At 39.8% G+C, this 26,936-nt stretch overlaps 2 protein-coding genes across 2 annotated transcripts; one reads left to right on the forward strand and one right to left on the reverse strand.

The window, feature by feature from the left end:
- On the forward strand, positions 1–22,174 carry LOC121857826 (MOB kinase activator-like 2). Its single transcript, XM_042354090.1, has 4 exons — positions 1–1,278; positions 1,625–1,788; positions 15,341–15,562; positions 18,268–22,174. Exons 1-4 carry the CDS (start codon positions 659–661, stop codon positions 18,843–18,845), a joined length of 1,584 nt encoding a protein of 527 aa, XP_042210024.1. The 5' UTR covers positions 1–658; the 3' UTR covers positions 18,846–22,174.
- A 2,675-nt stretch (positions 22,175–24,849) lies between these two features.
- On the reverse strand, positions 24,850–26,414 carry LOC121857827. Its single transcript, XM_042354091.1, has 2 exons — positions 26,383–26,414; positions 24,850–26,239 (listed from the first exon to the last, which is right to left on the reverse strand). Exons 1-2 carry the CDS (start codon positions 26,412–26,414, stop codon positions 24,850–24,852), a joined length of 1,422 nt encoding a protein of 473 aa, XP_042210025.1.
- Positions 26,415–26,936: the final 522 nt, after the last annotated feature.

Raw genomic sequence — 26,936 nt, forward strand, 5'->3', positions numbered from 1 at the left:
CAGTGTGCCAGCGGCCGCCGTCGCGGACACACCTCGGGTCTAGAGGCTCTTGGCGTACATACACCAACCACCTCTATTCCTGGCGGGTATATTCTTATAGCATTTACCTTACATAAACGTAATTAACTTAACAAGCGTGCGTTCTGTGGTGTTCACTTTTGTAATATATTCATGCTTGTTTTAGTATAAAGTGCCAGAAAATTGGACATAACAAATACAGATCTTGTGGGATAAAGCGGCAGTGAAGTGGTTATAGCAGATAGTGTTACAACCTTGATGAGTGAAATGTTGGTGGTTGTGTGACTGAGGCAGTAGAGCGGAGAGCTGCAACAGGTGACAGCAACACACACACTGTGACGATCCCCACCGGAAACTTGTTGTGTTGTGCCACTTTTGTGTTGTGTGTCCATCCCGTGTGTCAATCTCCCACAGTGCCGCTCTCAGCTACTGCTTTATTGCCAGCCCGGGAGTGAAGAGTAAGACTGGGCCCCATGATCCCCTGACCCCCGCGAGGGTCATTCCCAGGGTATTTGTAATGAACGGGTCACACGGCCGCCTCTCCTATCACCACGACCACCTGCCTCACCACCACGACCACAACTTGGACCTCTCTACCTCCTCCCGCTGCTCATCCAGCGACGCCAGGTGACAGAACGCCATGCTCAGCACGGCGGGACCCCCGGGGGGCCTCCCGACGGCCTCATGGGGCTCTTGGGCGTCGGCCTCCACCTGCACGTCGTCGTGCAGTTGGCACTCTACGTACTCACCGCGCATGTCGGGGGAGGAACACACCCCTGTGTGGGCCAACCCCGGCACCACACCCTGGTCCGCGGGTCAAGACTCTCCCTGGTCTCTGCCTATGGAGATGACAGGTATGGGCTGGGGGCCCATCACCCATTCTCCCACGCCCTCTGACACCGCCATGTCAGTAAAGTCAGCCCGGGCGAGGCGACCCTCCGTGGTGGCCGCTCTCTTCACCGTCCATGATATTCCTCAGTGCCATAATATCCCCCGCTCGGCCTCGGCGCCGCCCGACCGTGCCCACTCCATAGACGTGGGAGCCTTCCACAGATATTATGAGGGCAGTGTGCTCGGCCCCGGAGCCTCCTGTAACACGCCCACGCCCACACCTGTCAACGACAACACTGGCAATATGTGCAGTGGGCTGGTGGGTGGCCCACTGTCTTCCCTGGTCGTTGCCGTGCCCACCAAGCTGGAGGGCTTTCTCAAGCTCTTCGCTCAGTCCCTACACCTGGTTCTGGCAGCCATGTGCTCAAGGTCCGACCACCGCCCATCTTGTGTACCCTAACCATTCATGTATACTGACGTCCCTAAACTTATTCATGGTCAACCTAACCTAACATAATATAACACTTTCCCCCTATAGGATTTTTAATACATACTTATTTTGGTTTAGTTGAAGGTAGTAAACACTGGAAATATCCAGTATGGAGAAGTCTGTAGGAGAAATTTCTTTATCGCTCTCTTGATATATGTTCATGGCTAGACCAGGGGAATTAGATAAATTTGAAATGCTTATTTCAGAATTGAATTTTCAGAAATAATTTTGGTTAAGATGAATTATTATGACAAAGATACTGATGGAGAAATGTTTGTGTTTCAGGAAAGCGCGACGAAAGGAGCGGGACTGTCCGGCGGTGCCGGAACACGAGCACAAGCTGTACCTGGAGGAGGCGGTACTGGAGAGAAAGATCCCAGAGACAGACCTCCGCCAGCTAGTAGAACTACCGCCTGGGCTGGGCTATGAGGAGTGGCTCGCCTCACACAGTAAGTGTCCCTCATACGCCTGTGTCTGGCCTCACACAGTCAGTACACCATTATACTCCTTACTTACACTGTAGATATCCTACACTACCTGATAACTGTGGGCGCCTCCGTGTAATAATAACAGTATCCCACCCACCACTTATAAATTTAATGCCTTTAAGGAAAATCTAAAGGCATTCCTCGCTTAAAATGCGTCCCCAAGGACCTATAAAAGTCCCACATATCTTCGAAAGAAAGAACGCTTCAGAGTTTTCGGGGTTTTTAGTGAACACATCTGTAGTAGTGGAGAAATTTGTAAGCATCTCCGTGGTGTTATTATGTGAAGGAGGTAGAAAAAAACGTTCGTAGTAAAGGTGTTCAGATTTTGGGAGAACTAATGAATAATGTTGTAGTTTTCCTATACCATACATGTGTTGTGGTGGTAGAGTGGGGGCACCACAGCCAGAGGGGGGAGGGAGGTGTATGGGCTACACTATGGCCCCGGGGAGTACCAGTCACACCGTGCGGCGAACACTGCCTTTAGCAAGGTGTGGTGCTGTCCCCGTCTCCACACGCCTCACCTGGGCTCACGTAGGCTTCCCTTGGCCACCTTCACCTGGTTTTTGTCACCTGCCACTCATTATAGAGCTGGTGGTCGTGTTTGTGGTTCCCTCTGACCTAAATATTGCAAAGTTTCTAACAGAAAAGTCAAGATACCAGTAAACTCTTTGTCTGCTCATATATTTTCAAGCTAGTTTAGATGTTTGGTGAACATGAAAAGTTTTCTTTGTCAGGCGGCTCGTGCTGACCCAAATATTGTGAAATTCCGAGGACAAAAAACTGGTTGGCGCTTACATTTTTTAAAGGAAGTATTGGTAATGAATTCATAAGTTTGTTTCGGTATTGTGGAGGTGAGTGTTTGTTAGTCTGGAGTTAATTAGTGTGAGGTCATGATGATGAATTTTTAAAGTGTGAATTTTAAGAACATATCTAATTATCTCTGGGTTAAAGCCATCACATGGAGATTACTGTACTCAAGTTTCTAAATACAGTTTCTAGGAATTGGTGACACTAGGAAGTCTACTTACACCAATCACGTACTATTATACCACTACGAGTACCTCATTCACCTTACTGTGGTCGTTGTCAGTTATTGAGGGCAGTTTCTATTTTCACCTGTTTCGCGGAATACACCAGAGACCGATATACAGTAGTTAACATATGTAAATGTTGATACTCCACTTCATGACTGCATCAGGTGGCGACTTCTTGGGTGGAGTGTGTGTGTGTTCCGAGGGAAATTTAATCCCCGGACTCAGATTAATCCCTGAACTTAGAATCGAGCCCCAATTTTCACACTCAAACCACGGACATAGTTCTGTGGTTAGACTATTCGATCGGGTTAAGTTAGATAAGGTTCCATCCCTGTGTTAGTGAGTTCCGGTGTATGGGAATAAGTCGGTCCTCACAGTACTGCATAACCACGACGAGCAAGTAACCAATCAGCGGCAGGCATTCATTCCATATTGCAATCATTCGTACGGTAATGACACGTGCCTAACCACAAGCACAAAACGGATTAGTAGGAGGAAGTCTACGCAGTGTGTGTTGGCCAAGCTGTTAGTGTCACAGTGTACACGGTATAAAGGCCAAATTATCTCTTTATTTGATTACTTTTTGTTTTTATTTAATTTGGCTGCGGCACCAGGCGAGGTCTCTGCTGGTCCTCACGTTTACTTCAGGGTCAGACAGGAATTTCAGTCCGAAAAATCAGTATTGGTTTAGGTTTAAAGAACACCTGCAGTCATTCTCATGTGGTGGAGAGTGTCATGAACAGATTTACGTATTAATGACAGGTACAGTAATTTTCAGGTAGTAGCTGTATTGTAGGAAACATAAGTACAGGTTTAGGTACAAAGTGTGGGCGGTGACAGGATTATAAAAGCGTCAAGTATAAAAAGTACAGTATGTGAAGGCAGAGTAATTAGGGTTGGTACCTTTAACTAGATGGGAATAAATACCACTAAGCATAGTCAAAGTGGTCCCGCTGTGTTGCGACCTTGTTCATCCTGGGGATAGTATCACGGTTGTGAATGGTGACAGATCATAATTATAATAGTACCTACTGCACATTAACAACTATAAGATTTTTTAAAGCTGAATTTTATGCCCGTACACTAGTTATCAACAATTAGAGATAAAAAGAAATACTTATAAATTTCTCTCGGGTATTTCCCTAATAAACATATAAGTACATTTTATTCATTTACATGAAATATATATATATATATATATATATATATATATATATATATATATATATATATATATATATATATATATATATATATATATATATATATATATATATATTATATATATATATATATATATATATTAGGAAACAACTTTCATCACATGCGGTGTAAATGTTTATAGGAAAAATATTGTGTGTGTGTGTTAACATTTGCTGCGCGCACACACACACACACACCCCGAGTATTGTGTTAACATGTGTATACAAGTTACAGTCACTTCTAGTTGGTCTCTGGAGGTTGTGGAGTGTGTGGAGGTGTTCATGAATCCTTCATATATTGAAATATCTTTTTTACGTGACTATCCTTAAGTGAGTTTTTCACACACAAGAAAGCATGTAGTTTCCTCTGTTTTCCTTTATAATGTGTATGTAATAATAATAATGATTGTAAAGATGTTGATGAAGAAGGAAAACAAGGAAGGTTATTGTGGTGAGGCAAGTACCGGTACATAAACCACTGGATCTCAGATTAGTGTGTACAAGGCAATATTATTAAGGAGTTGCAGTCCTGAAGGTATATTATTACCTGCGACGCTTTATAGTCACTTGTAATACAAACAAGTGTGGTGAAGACAATGGAGACACATCAGTGAAACATATTGTATAGACAGTGTCGAGAAGACATCCCTACATAATGTGACAAGGGGGGAATAGTCACAGTCGGTACACAGCTCATTAAGGTGGTCCTGAATCGTGGCTGGATCAGCAGGAGTGTGAGACGTGAGTTGCCACCACCGGAGGAGTTTGTGTTGGCGTGCACGTTTCTGGACATTTTTTTGTGTGTTTTACCGTGACCATGAGAAGTAAGTGGGTTCCGTGGGCCTGACGACCCGCTATGGAGACAGCCTGGCCAATTTTGTTTCCTGCCACCCATTATTTCCCCATCTGTTAAAATAGGTGGCCAATCCATAACTGAGTTGATCTACTGTACATCCACTCGGCCGCCGTGCCACAGATGATGACACAAGATAAATAAATGGTATATGTTGCTGAAACCTGTACAGTATATGAGGTAGCACTAAGGTAGCCCCAGCCTCCTCTCCCTTCGCTCGTACCACTACACAGCTGATCAGAATGTTGTGTACAGTAACCGTGTCCATAATATCGACAACATATGATAAAACATTCCCTGACTGAGTGTGTGATAGTTGATGCCCCCGGCCACACACTCACTCTCCTGGTATTTGTTTGTGTTGTGTGTATAAATGTTTGGCGTCCTCATTTGTGTATTAACAAAATATATCAAATTCAGGTCAACCGATTTTGTTGAAAATGGACATATTGGGGTGAGCTGTATGGGAGGACGAACTTATTTCATTCTACAGAGAGAGAGTAGGTCAGAGGTCAATGCCAATTTTCTAGGGAGGGCGGGGCCTGACCTTAACTGCATCCGGTATTGTGAGTGAGCTATAATTACCCACTGTGTCGAGTAGCTGTAGTGTGGGTCAGTGTGTGTGTACCTTGTGTGGGGCAGTGTGTGTGTGTGTGTACCTTGTGTGGGGCAATGTGGGTGTGTGTACTATGTGTGGGGCAGTGTGTGTACCATGTGTGGGGCAATGTGTGTGTGTACCTTGTGTGGGGCAGTGTGTGTGTACCTTGTGTGGGCAATGTGTGTGTGTGTGTGTGTGTGTGTGTGTGTGTACCATGTGTGGGGCAGTGTGTGTGTACCTTGTGTGTGGGCAGTGTGTGTGTGTGTGTACCTTGTGTGGGGCAATGTGGGTGTGTGTACTATGTGTGGGGCAGTGTGTGTACCATGTGTGGGGCAATGTGTGTGTGTACCTTGTGTGGGGCAATGTGTGTGTGTGTGTGTCCCATGTGTGTGTGTGTGTACCTTGTGTGGGGCAGTGTGTGTGTGTACCTTGTGTGGGGCAATGTGGGTGTGTACCTTGTGTGGGGCAATGTGTGTGTACCTTGTGTGAGTCATTGTGTGTGTACCTTGTCCAAGATATTTCCTCGGTTCTCTGTTCACTGATTTAACACTACTATTGTGAAAGTTTTTTGTGTAAGGTTGAGGTGTGCTCTAGTGACAGGCACAGGTTCCCCCCCCCCCCACACACACACATACACATACATACACAACAGAGGTATATGACACAGGTTACGTGTTAGAGCAATAAGAGCGGACATGGTGGTCTGTGTTCGTGCGTCATTTATAACAGAGTAAGAGTTAAGTTAAAGGGGCGGAGTGTGGTAATGCGATCCGGTGGTGGCCGTAATGCAGGGTCAGGTAGATGTTTTTGTGAAGAGGAACTATTGCACCAATGGATGATTAGATGGGACTGAGGCCTCACTACCCGTTGTAATTGTTTGTTTTTGTTGTAGTTATTGGCAGTTAGTGTAACGTACCACCTCCTTGTTTCAGTGAACACAGTGGTATGTAGCTGTTGGTGAATATTTAAACTAAAATTAGTACCAGTTTTACCAGTTGAAAAGTCTTTTCCTGGTTCCTCTTGCTTAAATCTCTATTAAACATACAACTCCTTCTAGAGAAACAGAATTATTAATCGACACAATGTATACTCTATATTCAGTTACGGAAGTCAATGTGCACCAGAGCAAAATGTCAGGAAAAGTAAGACACGTGTGATAAACCCCAGTACGTGTTGTATAGGACGACCAACACTCACCCACGCATGATAACGTAAGAAATTAAGAAGTGAATCTAGTGAAGCAATAACTGTACAGGTATACTCCCAGGGAAGTCACGGATGACGTATTTTATAACGTAACCTGGGAAGTCCAGCGCAGTGTAAAGTAAAGCCTAAAATAAATCACAGTGGTGTTCCTGGTAAAGTGGCAACACCCGGGGGACCTTGAACCGTGAATATACGTCACTAAAGCTGGGAATTCCTTGACCTGTGTGTACTGGTCACTCGCCTCCCGTGTGTTTTTTAATTCACGTTTGGTCACATATAAACTGTGTACAGTGGGTGTGGTGGGCCGTGGCTCGACAACGTAGCTTTGTCACCCTTGTTAGTTTTTAATAAAAGAAAAAAGTTTATATCTATGGCTAAAAATCAATGTTGCTCTTGTTCATCTTGTGGTTGTAGTGATGCTCATTTTCATTAACAGTAAGAAATATAATGTAAATAAATCTGTTGAGAAGTTTGGGTGGAGGTGAGGTGAAAACTTATTACTTTTCGGTGCCTCGTAATGATTGGCTGTCAGTCACCTGAAACATCTTTGTAACCTTTATGGTGATTGGCTGAGAATATGATTATATATTCTTTGAGGAAGTTATAGACTAAACACTAACTGGGTTTGAAGAGATAGAATGAACGAGTGAATCATGTGTTGATTCACTGTGAGTATAGTGGATTCATGTTTGTAAACTTTCCACTAATTGGCGGAAAAGAAATTAAAAAAAAAATTAAACTACCATTTGATTGGCTGTGTGTAGAAGATTGGCTCGGAGATAAAATGAAAGCATGTGTACCGGGCTTACACTGGGCGGTAGCGGAATATTAACATGTTTGTGTGCTCACTGTTGGTCACTCGGTGAACCCAGCTGGTAATGAAGGTAGAGGCTATGAGTGATATATCAACAAAGGGTTATATTTTCCGTATATTGTTTCATCAATTTTATGACATAAAACTTTGCTAGAATTAAATGATCCTTTACTGATAAAGAAGTTAAGAAACTCCAGGGTAATAACTAGACTCGTGACTCCTGCCTCCACCGTGAAAGTGAAATGATACTAAGCACACTTGCCACGTGACCCGCGGCCCCACACCGTAATCCTAGTGGCTGCTGAGATGTATTTCCACCAACATATATATTTTAAACTATGAAATATGATCAGTTTTTAAGACTATTGTGGGCAGGTAGTCATCTTTCCTCCAGTGACGTCACCAAACTTCTAACCCCTTTTTTGCGGCAGCTTATATTCTTTAGTCAAATTTTTTAGAAAGTGTTCGTGCATTTTATCATTTTGGTTGAATGAAGATATATAAATAATATTACAGTTTTAGAAAAGTAGCTTTCCTCGGAAGTGGCCCTCATGTGTCGTGTTCACGTGGTGATGGCAACACAACCCATTTCACTTTATTATTTTATCTCACTTTAATGCTTCCCTATTATGCCATTCCTGAAACTCGCTCCCCAATTTATTCTTTAAACTTTTTATTTCATTTTTTAATATTATTCCATCAAGTTTATCTCCAGTTAATATTTGGTCACATCTATATTGGTGCCCGTTATTTGTTGGTGATGGTGTGGTGGTGGTTATGGAGGAGGCAACGTGTGATGGTGATGGTCGAGGTGTTGGTTGCATTCAGTAGTGGTGATTGTGGAGGTGAGTAGTACACGTGTTGGTGACGTTGCTTGCATATGGTGGTGGTGGTGTGGTTAAGCTCTGACTGTCATCAGAGACTGAGGCTGCCCACAATCCTAACCTCAGCCAGGCCCCACATACACGTGACTTTTCGTGGTTGTTCCTCATGTTGGAGGCTGGCCAGCCCTAAGGCCCTCTACGCGTGAATTTGTTTAGGCGTCGAAGCTGTCGCAAACACAACCACACCCAAGTTAACTGCACTGGCTAATCATTACCCCAGAACACAATCCGCAAATTGGTTAACATCCAAAGGGCAGATACTCAAAACACCTCATAAGTTACACAGTCGACGATCTTATAAGCAACTTATGGTATTCAAAATTACGAGCTGCAAACGATATTGTAAATCCCCTCATATTCAAAACTATTTGGTGATGTTGTAGAATGTAAACATGCCGACCAATCACAAGCTAAGGATATCAGCGGCTGGCTTGGGGGGCGTGAGACTTTTAAACAAAATGACTTTTAAGAAGCTGAAAAAATTTGATATAGTTTGTAATTAAAAAATAATAATTATGCGCTACCTAACAATTGAAAAAACTACAAACCCATTTTATAATAGAAAATTAGAAGTAAAAATGATAAGTTGGGTGTGAGGCGGTACAGGGTTATGACCTCTCCGTTGTCTGCTTTAGAAAGGTATCTAATTCCTCGCCTTGCTTAAAAATTTCACATCGAGGAAATAATTATGTACTACCTCAACAATTGTTCATCACCTACTGTATGTAAGGGTCCATAGGGTCTCGGTACCTCATATCTCTCTCTCTCTCTCTCTCACACACACACACAGTACCTTGTTACGAGTCAGCCCTCTGCTTTATTGTGTACACTGAGTTCCTCTTTGCTGCATCTTGGCGTTTTTACATTATTGACGTTAAAGATCATCGAGTACCTTGTCCTGCGTGCAATAAAAAGTGGCATGTTAACTTTGTCATCGCGAGTCCCTCATAATTTCAAAGTCACATCATAGGAGCTTTTGTATGTCTCTCCAGCTTACCTCATGTATGCTAATTATTATATGACCTTGTGAGTTACACCCTTGGTATCTATAACGACGGAGAAAATGTTTTATTTTTCGAAATGATTAAGAATAGTTAGGCTTTCAATCGTCAGGGAGGTGTATGGGTCCGTGTAAAAATGGTAAGGGGGGGATATAGTTGCATCACAGTTGGTAAGACAATGCCAGTGGTCAGGGTGGTGCAATAGGGGAAGGCGGTGGGGGCTGATTCATTCTTTTCCGGGTACTGAAACAGACCCACACTCTGCCTCTTATTTGCATCACTGCTGGCTGAAGGCAGGAAACGCTCGTCTGACATAACTAACAATAGGCCTTTACAGTATGTGCCAGTGTGAGGTGGAGAGCAACGACAGGTGAAGTTGATTGCTCGTGCTGGTGATAAAGTCGATTAAAAAAATATCGCAAAATCACCTGAGCCAGAAGGTATCATTTTATTTCGCGCTGTATAGGGTCTGGAACAGTTAGTAGCCCTGACATTTTGTGAGTTCTATTCAGCTAAAACACTCGCTACACAAATTCTTCATTATAACAGGTGTGGCGTAGTTTATTTTACTGGTGTTAAAGACTCATGTTAACATTAATAAGGTGTAATGGGGCATTGTGGATGGTATTGGATAACCCCAGATTTGTGTTCAGTAGTGTAGGGATGCCCTTATGCAAAGTCGGAATTGTTTACATTGTGTTTTCTCGGTATAAAACAGTAAACGGAAACATCTGATAAGAATATTATTACAAACTATACCAGAGCATCTTTCTGCCTCGGTCACTATTACCAACATAAATACAGCACACAAAAGCAATACCCAGCAACAGTTTTTCAGCCATTTAGTCGTGACACATTGTACACCTTGGAATGCTTAGTGTTAAAGGATACCTAATAATGTATTCGTTACACTATTGTTTACATACAGCATCGTTGCCAATGTTCCCTGCCACCGATTGCAGATTCGGGAGTTTTATTCGTATAAGTTTTTGTATGGCTAAAGTCTGGTAGGCAGTGTGGAAGAGAGGTGCGATGCAGAGAACAACAACGGGGTTACTAAGCTATAAATAATTTCGAGGGTAACATCATAACACTGCATCTTAATAGTGGTCATGGGGTTTAATTTATTTTTAATTATTTATTTATTTTTATATTATTATTATTTTTTGTGGGGGGGGTGGGCTTCCAATAGTCACAAGTAAGGCTTTGTGTCATAGTACTCTTTCGTTACCCCCAACACACACACACACACACAGGATTCGTATGTCCGGTCCAGTTCAAGAGTAAACACACACATTGATAAACTCTTAATTACTATTTTTAACAACTAGAAACCATTCTCGGGCTAACCAGCTTTCGTTCTGGCACATGCGTTCATGAATAGAGCGAGCAGTCGTTTTGTAGGATGGCTTGTTAAGAATCAGATCATTGTGTTGACGAATTTACGATGTAAGAAAATAGTGTTTGTGTTGGTGTGTGCGCGCGCGCGCTCAGAATTCAACCTGAACATTATGTGGTGGGGTTTGATAGTAGTGGTGTGATAGTTGTTGTTGTGGTGTGGCAGGAGTGTGATAGTGGTGGTGTGGCAGGGGTGTCATAGTGTGGGGTGTGGTGTGGCAAAGGTGGTAGGACAGGTAACGGCGACTTTGTACCACTGGTCGACCTTGATAGAGCTGCACTACCTCCCACATTACCTCAAACTACACCTGACCACACACACCTGTTGCTACACACCTGACAGGGTACTTCACACTATGCAGTACTCCACACCTGACACTACGATTCCATACCCAAAACTACACACCTAGCTCCTCATACCTGACACTACAGTGCCTACACACCTGTCTCCTTATTTGTGACACTACACATGTCTCCTCATACCTGACACTACACACCTGTCTCCTCATACCTGACACTACACACCTGGCTCCTCACCTGACAACCCCTCCATGCCCTGTGACTCCGGGTGGTGTCCTGTTACTCTCATTCAGGTCTAGTGTTAACACCAGATGTATGTATGTCTCTCTCTCTCATTTATTGGTATGGTGTTTCGCCTTTGGTATCTTGTTCTTCTGAAAACGTTGATGTACATTATCTCAAAAAGTATCTGCCCACTTTGTAAAAGATTATGAGACCACGAATGATAGATATTGGGACAGGCATTTACTTTGGTATATAGTTTAACGTAAGTAATGCAATGTGTATTTATTCCGGCTTAATTAATATAATGTTAGGTCACCAAATGTAGTAGGATCAGTATGCCACAGGGCCACGCATACCAACCCTTCCGGGATATCATGAGTTGCGTGTAGCATTTCGGAAGTAATTGGACCCATCCTGGCAGATACTTTTTTGAGAGACTGTATAGTACCATAGGTGTTGTGTTGGTAATGGCTGTGGTGGTAGTAGTGTCAAGTAGATGAATGAGTGAGTGGTGTAGGTTGACACTTGGTGAGTGGGTGATGATTGATGGTGGTTACTAGTTGATTTTGGTTAGTAGTTGGTAATAATGATAAAGTTTCTCAGTGAGGGAGGGTGACTCACTCACTGGCTCTAACCACCTTACTCAGCCCAGCAACTAGATTGTGGTCGTGTGGTAACAACCAAGGACAGCTTAACAGTGATGATGCCTGCAGCTGGGTGGAGGAGAGGTGGGTGGAGAAGGTACTAGGCTGGAGAATCCTCACTGGGATGGGTTACGGTGACGAGTTAATGAACGCTTTTCTTGAAACATTCTTATCACATTCAGCTTATAGTTTTTTTGGCGTGTCGATATTATTGATAATGTTTATATAATTATTTTTATTCGTGTTAAACATTTCTTCGGCAGCCAAAGTCAGGAGGCGTTGGAAACTCCTGCAAACTTATACCATTACACTAATAACAGCACAGTCAAGAGGAGAGGCGTATGGTAGATACACGTGTTTACATTAAAATTTCATGTATTCCTCCCGCGAAATTTAGTAGACCTGAACCTCATACTCTGTATTGAATTGTTATACAGGGGTATACGTTTTGGTAATTTATATTTTAAATAGCTTCTTTTTTCTCTCGCTCTTTTCCAAAATAGGCTTGATTATTTCTTACGGTATGATCTGAATTTTTGCAACGAAGTAAATTCACAAGTTCACAGCATGAAGTCTCTTCCAACCGAGTTAATGGTACAGCCCAGTTCATATGACCTGACAAACTGTCAGCGCTTGTGACGATACTTATCGTATAATGATACCGGTAACAGGACTTCGGCAATGTTGTCTAGACTGCGTCGGTCATATTGATGACCTACTTTTGGTCAAGTTATAAAGATTTATAGACCTTGTGTTGGTATTGCCGGCGGGTGGCAGCAGATTTATCCCGATCACTCTCTGCCAGGGCTCAGGGGATGTCGGCAATACTTCATCGTTTTTTTTATGACCTGAGTGACAGCTGCCGTGCCTAATATCCAAGAAGGCACCGTGGTTGCACAAGCGCCTATACTTGTGAATACAACATTTTTCTGTATTAGTTACAGGGTAGGTATCTATGTATAATTATAAGTAAAACTTCCTAACAAATTTGGCGACTTTTAGCAACACTAAAAATTTAGCTAACAGGGAAATTGATGTGAATTTGTTAAAAAAAATGTAATTTCATGTTGATATGACCGCGGTGTTGTAAATTTCACGACTTGATACCAGACGAACATAATTATTCTTGCACTTACAGCTGTGATATGTGATGATAGTACAGGGTATGATAGCGTTAGGCATCATCCTGCTGCTTGGACCTAAAAACATTCGTCGCACAACACTATCCAGTAGACGATATTGTGAGAGGAAAAATAAAATGCAAATGTTTGATTATGTGTATGTACTGTATGGGAGGAAGTCGTTTTAACACCCACGAGAATGACGGGGTGGTCTTAAACTTATTATAAAATGAAAGAGAAACAAAGGCAATAGTGATATAAAACTCTCTCTTTCACTTCCCTCTTTAAGAATAGCTCAACACCTTTAAATCATCATTTACATCAGGTGAAGCTGGAGATCCTAGACACATTCAAAGATCATACAGAGCGCGCGTATATTACTTGACTGGAGCACCTTAAGTACCAGAGCATCAAGGAGGCGAATAATAATAAAAAAAAAATGTGCTTATGAAATTGCCAAACTAATTGTCTTTAAGAGATTGAGAATAACCCCCACTTACTTACGACTGGACAGACATAGACAAAGCTTATACGTACGTACTGTATATGTCCCTTAAACATTCGTGGTTGGGCGTAACAATAGGAGGTAAAAGCAATGATCCTTCTGTAAATATATTTTTGTATTTGGGAAAGGAAAGAGGGTCGGTGGGAGGCAGGTGTACCCAGTCGTTGCAGCTCCCTGAAACATAAAGTCCAGAATACACCTTGCACAGGACACCCAATCAAGTCTTCCTGTATCGCTGACACGTAACTGGTGTTTTATACTGTTCAGTAGTTAAGCCAGTTCTTTAGTAATTCACAAGTTATTTTAGTTGTGTGTGGAAGTCCTAAACCTGACTTTAAAGAAAAATTAGGTATTGTACAGTATAAAGTTTATCATAGTTTTACTGAATTTGTTCAGTAACATTACAATGCAAAATTATACACGAGTATATGTGTTCTTTGCTCTTGTCCTGGACCTGAACTCCTGGTCGTCTGTACACCAGTATCAGCTGCCCTAGGACGTGCTTGCGTCAGCTCCCACATGCAGTCTATCACTCACTCATTATTACCACACATATCCTCTGCACATGCACAATCCATTCCACATGAAGTAAGTGTTATAGAAATATAGGTCAAACGAAAGCCTGGGAACCAACTGGTGTAGTTATTAAACACAACGTGCTTGTTTCCATCTATGCTTTAGGCTCGTGCGTGTGCTTTCTACTCATGGATTCCAGTCTCAAGAGTCTAGATATTTAGCTTGAGAAAGTGGTATCATTTAACTCATGACTCAAAAAAAGAAGTTATTGTATTTTCAGTCATATGCATATAAGTAATAGTACAACTGTATTAACTCTTGTACAGCTTTAGTAATCGTGTGGGTTGTCTTGGTGGGATTCTTGGGTGTTGCCAGGGGGAGAATGCTCAATTGCTCATTTGTTCCGTTGTGCACATTTAACGTCAATAACCATAAACTATGATACACAGTTGTTTCCACGAAGATATGCGATCACATAATTTCCAGACATCTGGAAAACATTGAAATACTGTATTTTCTTTGTATCTTGTCAGTTGGTGTTTGTTTGATCTTGCCAACAAGCAACCAAGGCTCAGTGACATGAACTGGAGTATAATCCATTATAAATATTGTACTTACTTTAGTTGTGTAGTGGAGGCAAAATGTATATTTTCTTGGGGATGAAATGTTATCTGCATCCAGTTCATCACTAAGGCGGATGATTAAAAAAAAGGCCAAATCCCATCACGTTGTCTCACTATGGCAGAGAATTAGTGATTATTGAGAAACTAACCTTGAGCCAGAGATAATGTGTCAAGTGCAATCTCTTGGCCGTTTCAGGAGACAGAGTGACGAGATTTGTTCGAATAATAAACCAGTGTTAGAAAAAGTGCATCGGTAATTTAGTGCTGCCACGTTATAACACAGTACAGTGTACAATATAAAATTTGAGAGGAGTGTTGTAATTTGCTGAAGATAATGAACTGCCTTGTAGGTGTGATTTAATTGGTTATATATTATGTTGGCGACTCTTAGTCAACCGCAAATTATTACTGAACAGGTGACATAGAAGTTACCCAAGTTTGTTCTAAACTGTAAAAGGGAAATTGAATAGTATGTGCATGAGCAACGTGATTGGATTAATTTGCCTACTTTTTATTGCATTAACATTTACCATACATGCACTACCCACTTTATAGAATGTCCGAATACTGACTGTGTTTTTGCTTGCAGCCATTGACTTCTTCCAACACATCAACCTGCTGTACGGGACAGTGTGCGAGTATTGCACGATGAGTGGGTGTCCTGACATGACAGCCCCCACCACGCGGCAGTACCTGTGGTTTGATGAAAAGGGAAAGAAGACGCGAGTTGCAGCACCCCAATATGTTGACTACGTTATGACCTTCACCCAGAAGACCATCAACGATGAATCAATCTTCCCCACTAAGTTTGGTAATTACTCCAAATACTCTCCACAGTGTTATACAGAAAAATGCTTAACATTTTACATCACTACCTGCAGTTGGATTTTCCTTGTTATGCCACATTTTTGATGATTAGTGTTGAGATAGGTTTCAAATTCATTATGTAGGTCTTGAACCTGACACATTGTGCACAAGTCAGTGACATTAACATCGATATTGCTGTCCTCCACTTGAGAGTAGAATATCCTATCAACCATTTTATGAGGAGGTTTTCAGTATTGTATCTATTCATGAAAGATCCAGCATTTATATTGTTTTTATTAATTTAACAGCTGACTTTTTGTGTGGTAGTCACATACTGGATGCTGCCTCTAATAATATTTAGATACAATGAATGTTACCTTTGTTTTTCATTAACTACATATACAGTATTCATATTGTGTAAAGATACTGCACTGTATATAACTGTACCTATACCATCTTTTATAATCTAGGACAAGTCAAGGACAGCCACACAGAACCTACACTACAAACCTCTGACAATGAGGAATTTTTTGTAACTGTCCTATGGGTTCTTAATCACGTGCGATTTTTAAAGTATTGTCGTATTTTATTTTATTTGTATTTTTACACTTCTTAAACTTATTTTATTTATATCATATCATAGTTTTTAACTCATGATTTTCTTCATTGTCAGAGATCACTAGTTAGGTCCACAACTTTAGTCCCAGAGTGTACAGTACCACATAAATGGATAATGAATTCCTCTAAGCATGTATATTTTTTTCTATACTAATACATTTGGATCACCATATAGTAGGGTTGCACCGATTAATCGGTATCAGCAAGCAGATAGTATTGGCATTTTACCGATTAATCAATATCGATAAGGTTAGTATCTACCGATACTGGTACTGTACATAAAGTATTTGCTCTGTAAGTCAGGGGGAAATAAGAATTATTATGACCATGCTTAGCTAAACTTCAAATTTGTCAGTAATACTGAACAGCTCTAACATATAAGTTGTAGCATATTATTGTCAGTTCAGCACCTTACTTAGCAGATATTCTTCCTTTAATATATGTATACACTAACTTTCACCTATATGCAGTCGTAATCAATTCCAATAATTAGTTTTAATCCTTGGACGACAGGAGATTGATGCCAAGCGGACATTTTTAGTCTATATTTTCTATTGTGATCATACAGTATGTTGCTGTGAGTTCTGACATAGTCTTCTCTGATATTTAATGTGCAATACACATGGATACATAAAGGTATACGAGATGATGTACCTTTGTCATAATTTCAGTTTAACTCATCTTCAAACAGAAATATTGAGTTTATCTTACAACAGGTGTTGATTATAGTGAAACAAGATAATGATTAACACAAAAGCCAACCATATATTTACAATAACAATCTCCATAGTAAGGATAGTTAGACGTTTCCTCCTATAAGACCAGATTAGAGTAAAAGATTATACTTCAGACTGGAATAAGTATATACCGGTAAGGAGTATCGGTAAAAATGGGTATCGGTGCATCCCTGTCATATAAATATTTAATACAAGTACCTATGTGCATTGCAGTGTAATACTGTTTACAGTACTGTACATACTTCAGTACCTTCACTGTTATGTATAGCACAATAATTTTTGTAACACATACAGAACATTCGTATTTTTATGTGAATTATTTGCTCATACTCATATATGTTGGGCTCATAAACCAAAAAGTGACCAAAGCGTGTTGTGGTTGTTTTCAAAATACTGTAACCAGGAAGTGAAATTTTGCATTTAGATTTTACCCTAACCTAACCTGTACCAAATCTCACTTATGGTTATTTTAAAAACAACCACAACGTGTTTGTACTGTATGTGCTCTACTTATCTGCCTTGTCTATTTTTTCAATTTTCTTCCTTGTATACATAACTTCTTTCATACATTTATTCTTTCATAAATTACTTCTTTTATACATTTCTTCTTTCATATATTAATACTGTACTGTACTTTTAAATATTACTTCATTCGTTCATGAATTTTTTCATGCATTAATTCATTATTTCATGCTTTAATTCTTTCATACATTCATTCATATATTACCTCTTTCTTTTATTAATTCTTTCATACATTACTGTACTTTGTTCATACATTAATTCTTTTATGTATATTACCTCTTCCTTACATTATCTCTTTCATGCAATGCATTTCCTGCATTAGCTACTTCTCCCCTATACTCTGTATTACTTCTTACATGCTACTTCTTTCACTGCTTCTCAGTGCAGCGTATCTTTCAAATATTACTTCTTTCACATATTTTTCATATTTTTTTTAATAATTTACCTCACACTTACATTATTAGTTTCGATGTTTTATTTTCCATGTTCTTTTATTTTTCCATTCACATTATTTCCATTACAGACACTTGTTTATCATTATGATATGTTCAATTTAAATTTAACTAAAGCCCTATTAAGCAACTCTTAAAGATACCGTACTGTACTACAGTACTGTACTTTACCTACTGTATTTTCTTAAGTCTCAGTCTTATCTCCTTATAGCTTGCACCTTAAGTTAATAAATTTATGTGTTTAATTCTTCCTGTAAAATTATATTAAACAGTATAAGGTTTTGTATTTCCAAAAATTACATAATTGCATATTTTTTATTTTCTCTATACAGTACATGTATTTATAAGCACACTGTACTTATACAAATTTTATATTTCAGAAAACGACTTTCCAGTATCCTTCGAGTCTATTGTAAAGAAAATCCACCGGTTGCTGTTCCATGTGCTGGCCCACCTGTATCACAGCCACTTCCGTGAGATGGTGCTGCTTAACCTGCATGCCCATCTTAATTGTATTTTTGCGCACTTCATTCTCTTCAACGACCGCTTCAGACTCATTGAAGATAAGGAGACGGAGATCTTACACGATCTTGTTGTAGCCCTCAAGCTTCACCCAGAGAGTGAACCATCCACCTCTTCTTCCAGTTCCACAACCTCAACAACCACCACCACTGCAACAAGCTGTAGTCAAGTAGGAGGTCCTGACTGTAGTGCTAGTCCAAATACGAGCAGCAGTAATACAACTACTACAGCTGCAACGTATAGCACTTTATCATTAGAGGGAGACTGTGGTAACTGTTCAACCCCTCAGGAGCAACAGTTGTCGTACCCGGCAGACATCACCACAGTCACCAACAATAGCAGTAGTGGAGTAACACCAGCAACAGGAGATGCGGCGGCAGGAGGGTCTGGGCCCCCACTCCTGGATACAGAAGCAGCGCCAGACACACGGCCATAGTAATCCCTCGAGCTAGTGAACCAATGTATGCGGGTACCCTGGCCTGGCCCCCGCCCCATGCCCCATTCCCTGTGTGGGTGGCGGGCACACACTGGTGCAGCACCTTAGCCTTATCCATGTGTGATGGTGTCATCTACAGGAGGTGGAGAGGCCAGGCGGGGGTTCCTAGGAATATGTTGTGTACATATGTGTTGTAAAGTCCTTAGATCATAACTATTGCTATACAAATACTATTTATATTTATCCTGCGTTATCACATGAGCACACATTCACCATAAAGTGCATTGTTTTCACCTCGACTCGTGGAGAGCAAGTCAGAAAAGGTGAACACATGGCCATCAGCAAGCTTTTAAGTAGATGCAAAATGATTGTCAAGAAGAGTTTGGATGCAAACTTTTTTCTTGTGATTTTAGTGAAGTACGACAAAAAAAATATTTTTATTATCAAGTTGGTTTGGTTTGTCAGCTAAAACACAATGGTGTTTGGTTCATGTTCAGGTGCTTGGCAGGGAATTATTTCTCAAAACTGCACTGATAAGTTTTGTGATATTAAAAGAAAATTTCCAGCCAAGTTTCAATTTTCTCTTGTTATGTAAGTAGGCTTCTTAAGTCCTTACTAGTCGACATGTGATGTGTTTCCTGTTAGTTTTCCATATGCAGTACAAACTTCCCCAAGAAATGTTTTAGTTCTCTTACTTTCCTTTGTATTGTTATTTGAATTTGGTTTACACTGAGCACAGAAGCATTTATGTTTTATTAGTTACCAGTACACATATACGTTACTTCATTTTCAGTGATAAGCACATAATTCCTTTGTATTAACCATTTCTTAGGTATTAAGAGAGGTTTGATGTACCTTTCTTTATTAAATATGTACTTAATTATAAAATGAGAAAGGGGTTGATCATAAGGAAATTATGTTCAATGAACAAAACCTGCTAATAATTACCTCAGCAAATGTGAAGCATAAGACACTGTACTGGTTAGCTTTAGCAGTTCTAGAAGAGTCATGCATATTCTGAGTAACAATAGTATCTTCCCAAATAGATAGATAATTAAAGACAATAGGTCGCTTATCAGCGTAAAATGCGTCTGTTACACTGCAACTCCAGAGGTGGTCATGTTTGTGTGTGGGCCCGTGTATGGTAGTATCCAAGATATTTTAACTAGAATGTTGTAGGAAAGGGGAGTGTGATAGTATTTATGCTTCTTCAGTACATGTCTATAAAAGTGACATAAACATGACCACCGGGGAACTGAAGGCAATAAGGCCTCATACCTTATAAAAAAATATATGGTTTATTTGTGATTTCATCAAAATATAGACATTTACTGTATTTCACAATTTCTTTTGTAAATATTTTATTTACCAAAACACTTGTATCAAATGTCCTATGATTTTGTTGGTAATATTAAGAATTCTAATTTCTGAAAGTCCCCCTGGAGGTACAGTGGCACCGAGCACGACCTGGTAATCTTTTACTATCCCAACCTTCCTTTACTTCCCATAATTAAACTGCTCCTAGACCAGGCTGTTGCAGGGAATTTATTTGTCCTAGTGAATTATGTACTGTGTAATTATTTATTTTTATCTTGTTTGATAGCTTGAGATCAATTCTAATCAAGATAGATCTTGCAGGTAAGGATTGCTGGAGTGATATGCTGAATATATTAGAATGTATATGCTGATGTTGTTTGCCTAGTGAAATATTATCATTGATGACAGGTATATTCCTTTATCAGTTTGACTGAGATGTATATAATGCAGAGTTGTTATGGTGATCCTAGTGGTAAGAAGAGTCACAACCCTGGCGTGAATATTGTATGTGAGCCCCAATATTAGTGTGCTTTATAAGCCCAGGGCAGCTCACAGCTCTTATGCATCTTGCTATGGAAAGACAGCCAGCATATCATACACTGTGAATCTGTCTTTTACAGCTTCCCAGAGCAATGTTAGCAGAAGAAACGTCTGTTGTTGCAGATTGTGATAGGTGAGGCAAGTTGTGACGGTGACTTGTGGCAAGCCTGAGGAGGCAGCAGCATTAGTGGCAGAGCCACTAAGGCACACACACACTCACCACCTTAGGCTTCACCTTGCTAAGCTTTATGACTCAGGATTGGACTTCCCAAAGTTTAGTTTATTGCCAAAATTGTGGCACTAAATCTATTAAACAAAATATTAGAGGTAAAAGTAAGCTGTACTTGCTCCTCCTTCAACTTCATGGTAAAATCCCTATAGCCCAGATATTGATGCATTCTCTAGAATCCTGTGTTCTTATGATGATGATGATGTTTATTGTCTTTCATCTTCATGGTACAGCTCTTTGTTGGAACTGTTAACAGATTCATATAATTTGGTCTTGATAGTGGTGATGAAAGAACCAGTTTCAGACCTACATGCCTTCCTAGACTTTCTGTCTTAGTTACCGATTTTACTGGTAAAAGCAGTGTGGCTTTTCAATTTGAGTGAATCAATGGCATTGTCACTATTGCTATACATTGCAGTTGACAAGCATTTTACTTGTTTTCTGACTTCCTCGTGATATGTATGGAGTGTGTGGAAAGATATGAAGTGGGTGATGGTGTCGGGTGATGGCCTGGGCACTACAGTCATGTATCCTGTAGCTGTGGTAGTTATGGTTGTGTAGCATTGAGAGTTAGGGGAGTCTAAGCTGTCACCCACACCAATAGCAGACCAAAACTAGTCCTGCCACCCTAGTGAGTGAGCCAATCTCTTTTCTGCCATGTGTTATACGTCCCACATTATGGCCTCCCCCCACCAACACATTGAGCAGCAGGCATTTGTGCGTGTGTGTGGCTGCTGCAGTCCTCACGTCTTCATCAGCTTAGTGCACCAGTGAAAATTTGACTACATTCAAAGGTGTGAAACCCTCTGGGTAGAAGGTCTTTTGAGTTAAAACATAGGGCATTATTGATTGTTATAGGTGTAACTAGACAGCTGGCATTCCATATTTACACATAACTGCTTCCTGTTGCTCTTCGGGCTACAGGGTCTTGTAGTCCTGGGGTGGGTGGAATATAATGATTTGGATATGTCACTTGATCCTTGAGCTTTAAGGGCAAAGGTGAAATACTGTATGCGATTATGGGATGGGTTGGGGGAGGGTATAGGGTGGGTTTGGGTAGGATTTGGGATAGGGGTGAGGGGGAGGCTGATAAGGGTCACGCCTGAAGCACTTGTAGAGAACGGCGCGCGTGTGTCAGTTATTCCTTGTGATACTCTTGATCCTCTATGATCAGCTTAATGAGACAGGAAATGTTTTAAGGAATAATTATTATTGCAAAAATAATAAAAATAATTTGCACTGAGCAGACTTTTAATATCCTTCCCATGTTGATTCAAAGTTATGTGTACAGCTTACATGTAATGAATGGTATTGCCTAATGGAACAGGGCTGTATCCAGACCTCAAATTTGACCAATGCAATCATTCAGTACTGTTTTTGTAGTTGCAGCTCAGATTTTAAAAAGTTATGAAATTTTTCATCTCATTCTGTAATGCTATGTTTTAAGCCAATAATTAACTAATATTTACTTGGATAAATATATGTTTAGCCAGATATTTTAAGTCTGTATTTCGTCATAAAATATATGAAGTACGACTGTATATACCTACAGTTTCATTGATTTACACAATGCTTATACAATATACCTAGGTAGTAGGCAGTTATCAAACAGGGAGATACTACTGCCTGGGAAGATATTGGAAGCAGAATGTGTTGTCTAATGGTAAACCCTACTGCCATATGGCATCACAAAAATTGTGACCCAAGTCCCAAGTTGCTGATCTGACTGTCTCATTTACACAATTGCAGGGTCTCAATATTTCTCTTACTCTGACAACACAACATATTGTATAGTACAGGTGCCCCTCTACTTACGAACGAGTTACGTTTCTGAGGCTTGTTTGTAAGTCCAACTTTACTCTTGTAGATACCAAACATATTTTTAAAAATGAAAGGATTATGGATATTTAGTACAGCTATACCCTTTAATACAGCCTTAAACCCTGGCTCAATCTTCTCCTCTTAGTTAATATTTGTTCTATCTGGAATTTTCTTCAAAATAATCCAGCCTCAACCACATTAAACACCTGTTCTGGCAGGTAACCCCCCTCAGTGATGATGTTTGTATCTCTGAAAGTTGGTAAGTTGAATGTTCTTAAGTCGAGGAGCACCTGTACAGGGTATATGTCATTTATCACTCTTGATCTGTTTTATTTATTCTATTCCTATATTCACCTATGATATCAGTTGACAATAATATTAAAGCCTGGCCTTCTCGGATGGGTCCCACTGGCCAGGAAGATTGTTGATCCCAGGGCCGACCTGACCATCAAGAATTACAATACTGGGGCCTCAACTGACGTCACCACAGTTGCTGGAGGATCAGGTCTTTTTCTTACTTCATTTTTTAAAATTTGTGGCCAGATTTAAAAAAAAATCGGGGGCTTACAGAGCAGCCCCCCCCCACCCAAATACCCCCTAACTGGGTGGGCTCGCTGTACTCATGTCTCCCCCTACAATTTCTTGGACCCCTCTTTTGATACTTCTGGATCTGCCCTGTGTTCCCCTAATCTCTTACTATCTGAACTTCAACTGGTTAAGGCAACTTCAACAAAACATTTTCAAGTCTCCAACTTCAACCTTTATACCTCTCCGTTCTAAAGGAGGTGTATGCATCTACTGCAACACACATACCCCTATAACTTGACTCATAGATCTTGAATCTTCTCTTTATGATGTTATCTGACTAAAAATATTTCTACCAACTATGACTATTATCCTTGTTTCCTATACTGTACTGTTCTCCCATCTCTACCAACTATATGGAACTTTTTTACTATCTCACTTCTTGCCATGAATTGTTGCTATTCACACACCCCCAATACCAAGATCCTCTACATAGGGGATTTAAATGAACAGTCGCTCAAAAATGTTGTTCATGACAATATTGGCCAAATGCAAGAATTGCCGTGGTGTACACGATGCTGTGGTATCCCGGTGTAGCAGTTAAAAGTGACGCTTTAGGTAAAAATGAAGTGCAAGACGTACGACTCATTCGGACAGCGGTCAATTGGCATTGGTCTGCAGTCAGCCTCAATTGAAGTCAGTTCTGCTTAGATGATGGACATGCATTTCTATGACACGTACGTGCTTATACGTTTGGTAAATCATTTTATTTTAATTCAGTTTAGTGAGTGTTACCTCAAGGTCAGAATGTTGTGTGGATGATATTATATTAATACAGTTTAATGAGTGTACTCACTACTGTACTCACCCCTGAAAATGTGAATTACACAAAAGTGCTTGGGAACTTTGTGTGAGATCAAGTCCACAATGGTCAGGTATTAGGTAATGACCCTACTAATCTTTAAATAGCACGGCAACGGTCGGTAGTCAGGTCAGAGGGTAAGGTGACCCAACCTTCTCACCTGGTTACAAATCTTCTTAATTACAAAATTGTCCAGTTTGTACATGCCATTGCTCAAATTCATGTTGAATGCTTCGGTACGTTTAATGAGACTAGATTCTATGATGTTCCCTGCATATGCATATATATATATATATATATATATATATATATATATATATATATATATATATATATATATATATATATATATATATATATATATATATATATATATATATATATATATATATATATATATATAATTGGTAAGTTTGCTAAGTCACTATTATATATATATATATATATATATATATATATATATATATATATATATATATGTATATATATATATATATATATATATATATATATATATATATATATATATATATATATATATATATATATATATATATATATATATATATATATATATATATATATATATATATATATATATATATATATATATATATATATATATATATATATATATATATATATATATATATTTTTTTTTTTACATCCTCATCGTTCGTGACTTAGCCTTCAGCAAACTTACCAATTATTTAATCAAAATTAACTGTCTTGGCACATTCATTTTCGATAGAAATCATAGCTAGGCTGTTCAATCTTGTCTGAGTCATGCTAGAACGAAGATAATTCTTGAGATTCAGTTTAGAGAAACTTCTTTTGCATGACACAACAGACACACATATTGTTAAAAAGAATCTCAGGCACAATGACAAGTTTGGCAAGGTTTCACAAAAGTCCCATTTGACAATAAACTTCAGGAACTGCAAGACTGTCCATTTATTTGCTTCTTCAGGTGTGATTTTGGCAGCCTCCATGTGTCTGCGAAGCCGCATAATTTCTATCATGACATCCTCATCAGAAATTTCATTAAAAATCTTGGTCATGCTTGAATTTGAAATACTCCCCTGAAGTTGTTCTTCTTTTGCAGAAAGCAAGTAGCTTGGCTGAATAGCTGCAAATATTGACAAGATGTTATCCATGGCCTCTGAACGAGCATCCAATTCTAGACTAAATCGATCTAAGCATTCAAACATTGATCTCCTCATTTCCTCTTGCATTGTCAGTCCTGCATCCCTAGCCATCTCTCCTGGCATCATTTTCTTACGTCTTATCCTCCCTCTTGTTTCCATGGAGATGCCCATTTCTTCACATTGTGTAGTTGCATATTGAATCGCTCTCTCCACAATTTCATTCCGCTGACCTCGAAGAAACAATTTCAAACCATTGAGCTTTACAGTGCACTTTTCAAGACTTATTCCTTCTGTTTGCAAATACTTCTGTGTGAGATTCACTTCTTCCAGTACATCACACCAAAAAGAAAGATGACCCAAAAAATAAAAATCACATACAGCTTTAAGGAAAACTTCAACTGATCCTCTTGTGTCAACATTTTCTCTTTGATCCGTCAATGTTTCTAGGGCTATGATCAGCTTCTCAAATTGTTTCTTGAGAGGCTTTATGGCATCATGAGGTGCACTCCATCTAGTCTGAGAAAGTCTTTTGACTGTCAGGTTCATATTTTCTTTTAGTACTCCCCATCGGTGAGTTGAAAGTGAAAAAAAGCAATAAAGTTTCTCTACAGTTCCAAAGAATGTTACACATAAAGGATTGGTTCCAAAAGAGTGTACCCCACAAAGGTTCAAGGAATGATTGGCACAAGGTACAAACAAAACCTTTGGATTTATTTCTTTGATTTTCTTCTGAACACCTCCATGAATACCAGCCATAGTTGCAGCATTATCATATCCTTGAATGCGGCAAAAGTTAATGTCCAGTCCATCACTCTCCAAATTACTCAGGATATCCTTTGTGAGCTCATTTGCAGTTTTTCCAGCAATAGGAAAGAAACCCAAGAAAGATTCCCTTACTTCAACAGAATCACCTTCAATATGAACATATATGTAACCACTTCGGACATCTGATCTGTATGAGAAATATCAGGTGTACTGTCAAAAAGAATTCCAAAATACTTGGCCTTCTTGATGTCAGCCAAAAATTTTTCCTTAACATTATTTCCTAGAACAGATGAATTCATTCTGAATATTTGGTGACAAATAAGAGCTCACTCTCCTTCCAGATGTCTGAGATGGAATAGCATGCTTAACCTCCAAAAGATGTTCTTTCAAAACATATCCTCCCTATGACCACGAAAAGGAAGGTTCTGTCGAGCTAGAAACATTGTCACATCCAAAAGACGATAAAGTATGTCCCTCCATTTCTTCCTCTCTCTGTCCATTGCAGCTTGATTGCCATGATCAACAGTTCTTTTAAGCTTTAGTCCTGCCTCATGGCACCCCCCTCTGGTTGTCACCCGGGGAGGACCGCCCCCCCCCCTCAGTACGCCACTGTTTGTGTGTTTAGATCGGTTATGACCTTCATTTCCGTCAGAAATTGGCAGGGTTTTTTTTTAGATTTTTTTTTGGCGAGGCGTTTTCCGAAAAAAAATAATGGCTAGGCGAATGCAAAATACACACAAAAAAAACCGAGAAAAACATAAACCTAACCTAACTGACTCTCACCATTTGATAGAATCACTTATTTCTTACCTTATTGGCCGTCTCTTTTTTTGTCTTTGGGATAAGGGACGAGTTACCACAATGCCACACATGTTGGTCTTGAC

The sequence above is a fragment of the Homarus americanus genome, unplaced genomic scaffold (genome assembly GCF_018991925.1).
Source record: "Homarus americanus isolate GMGI-L3 unplaced genomic scaffold, GMGI_Hamer_2.0 scaffold35762, whole genome shotgun sequence".
NCBI lineage: Eukaryota > Metazoa > Arthropoda > Malacostraca > Decapoda > Nephropidae > Homarus > Homarus americanus.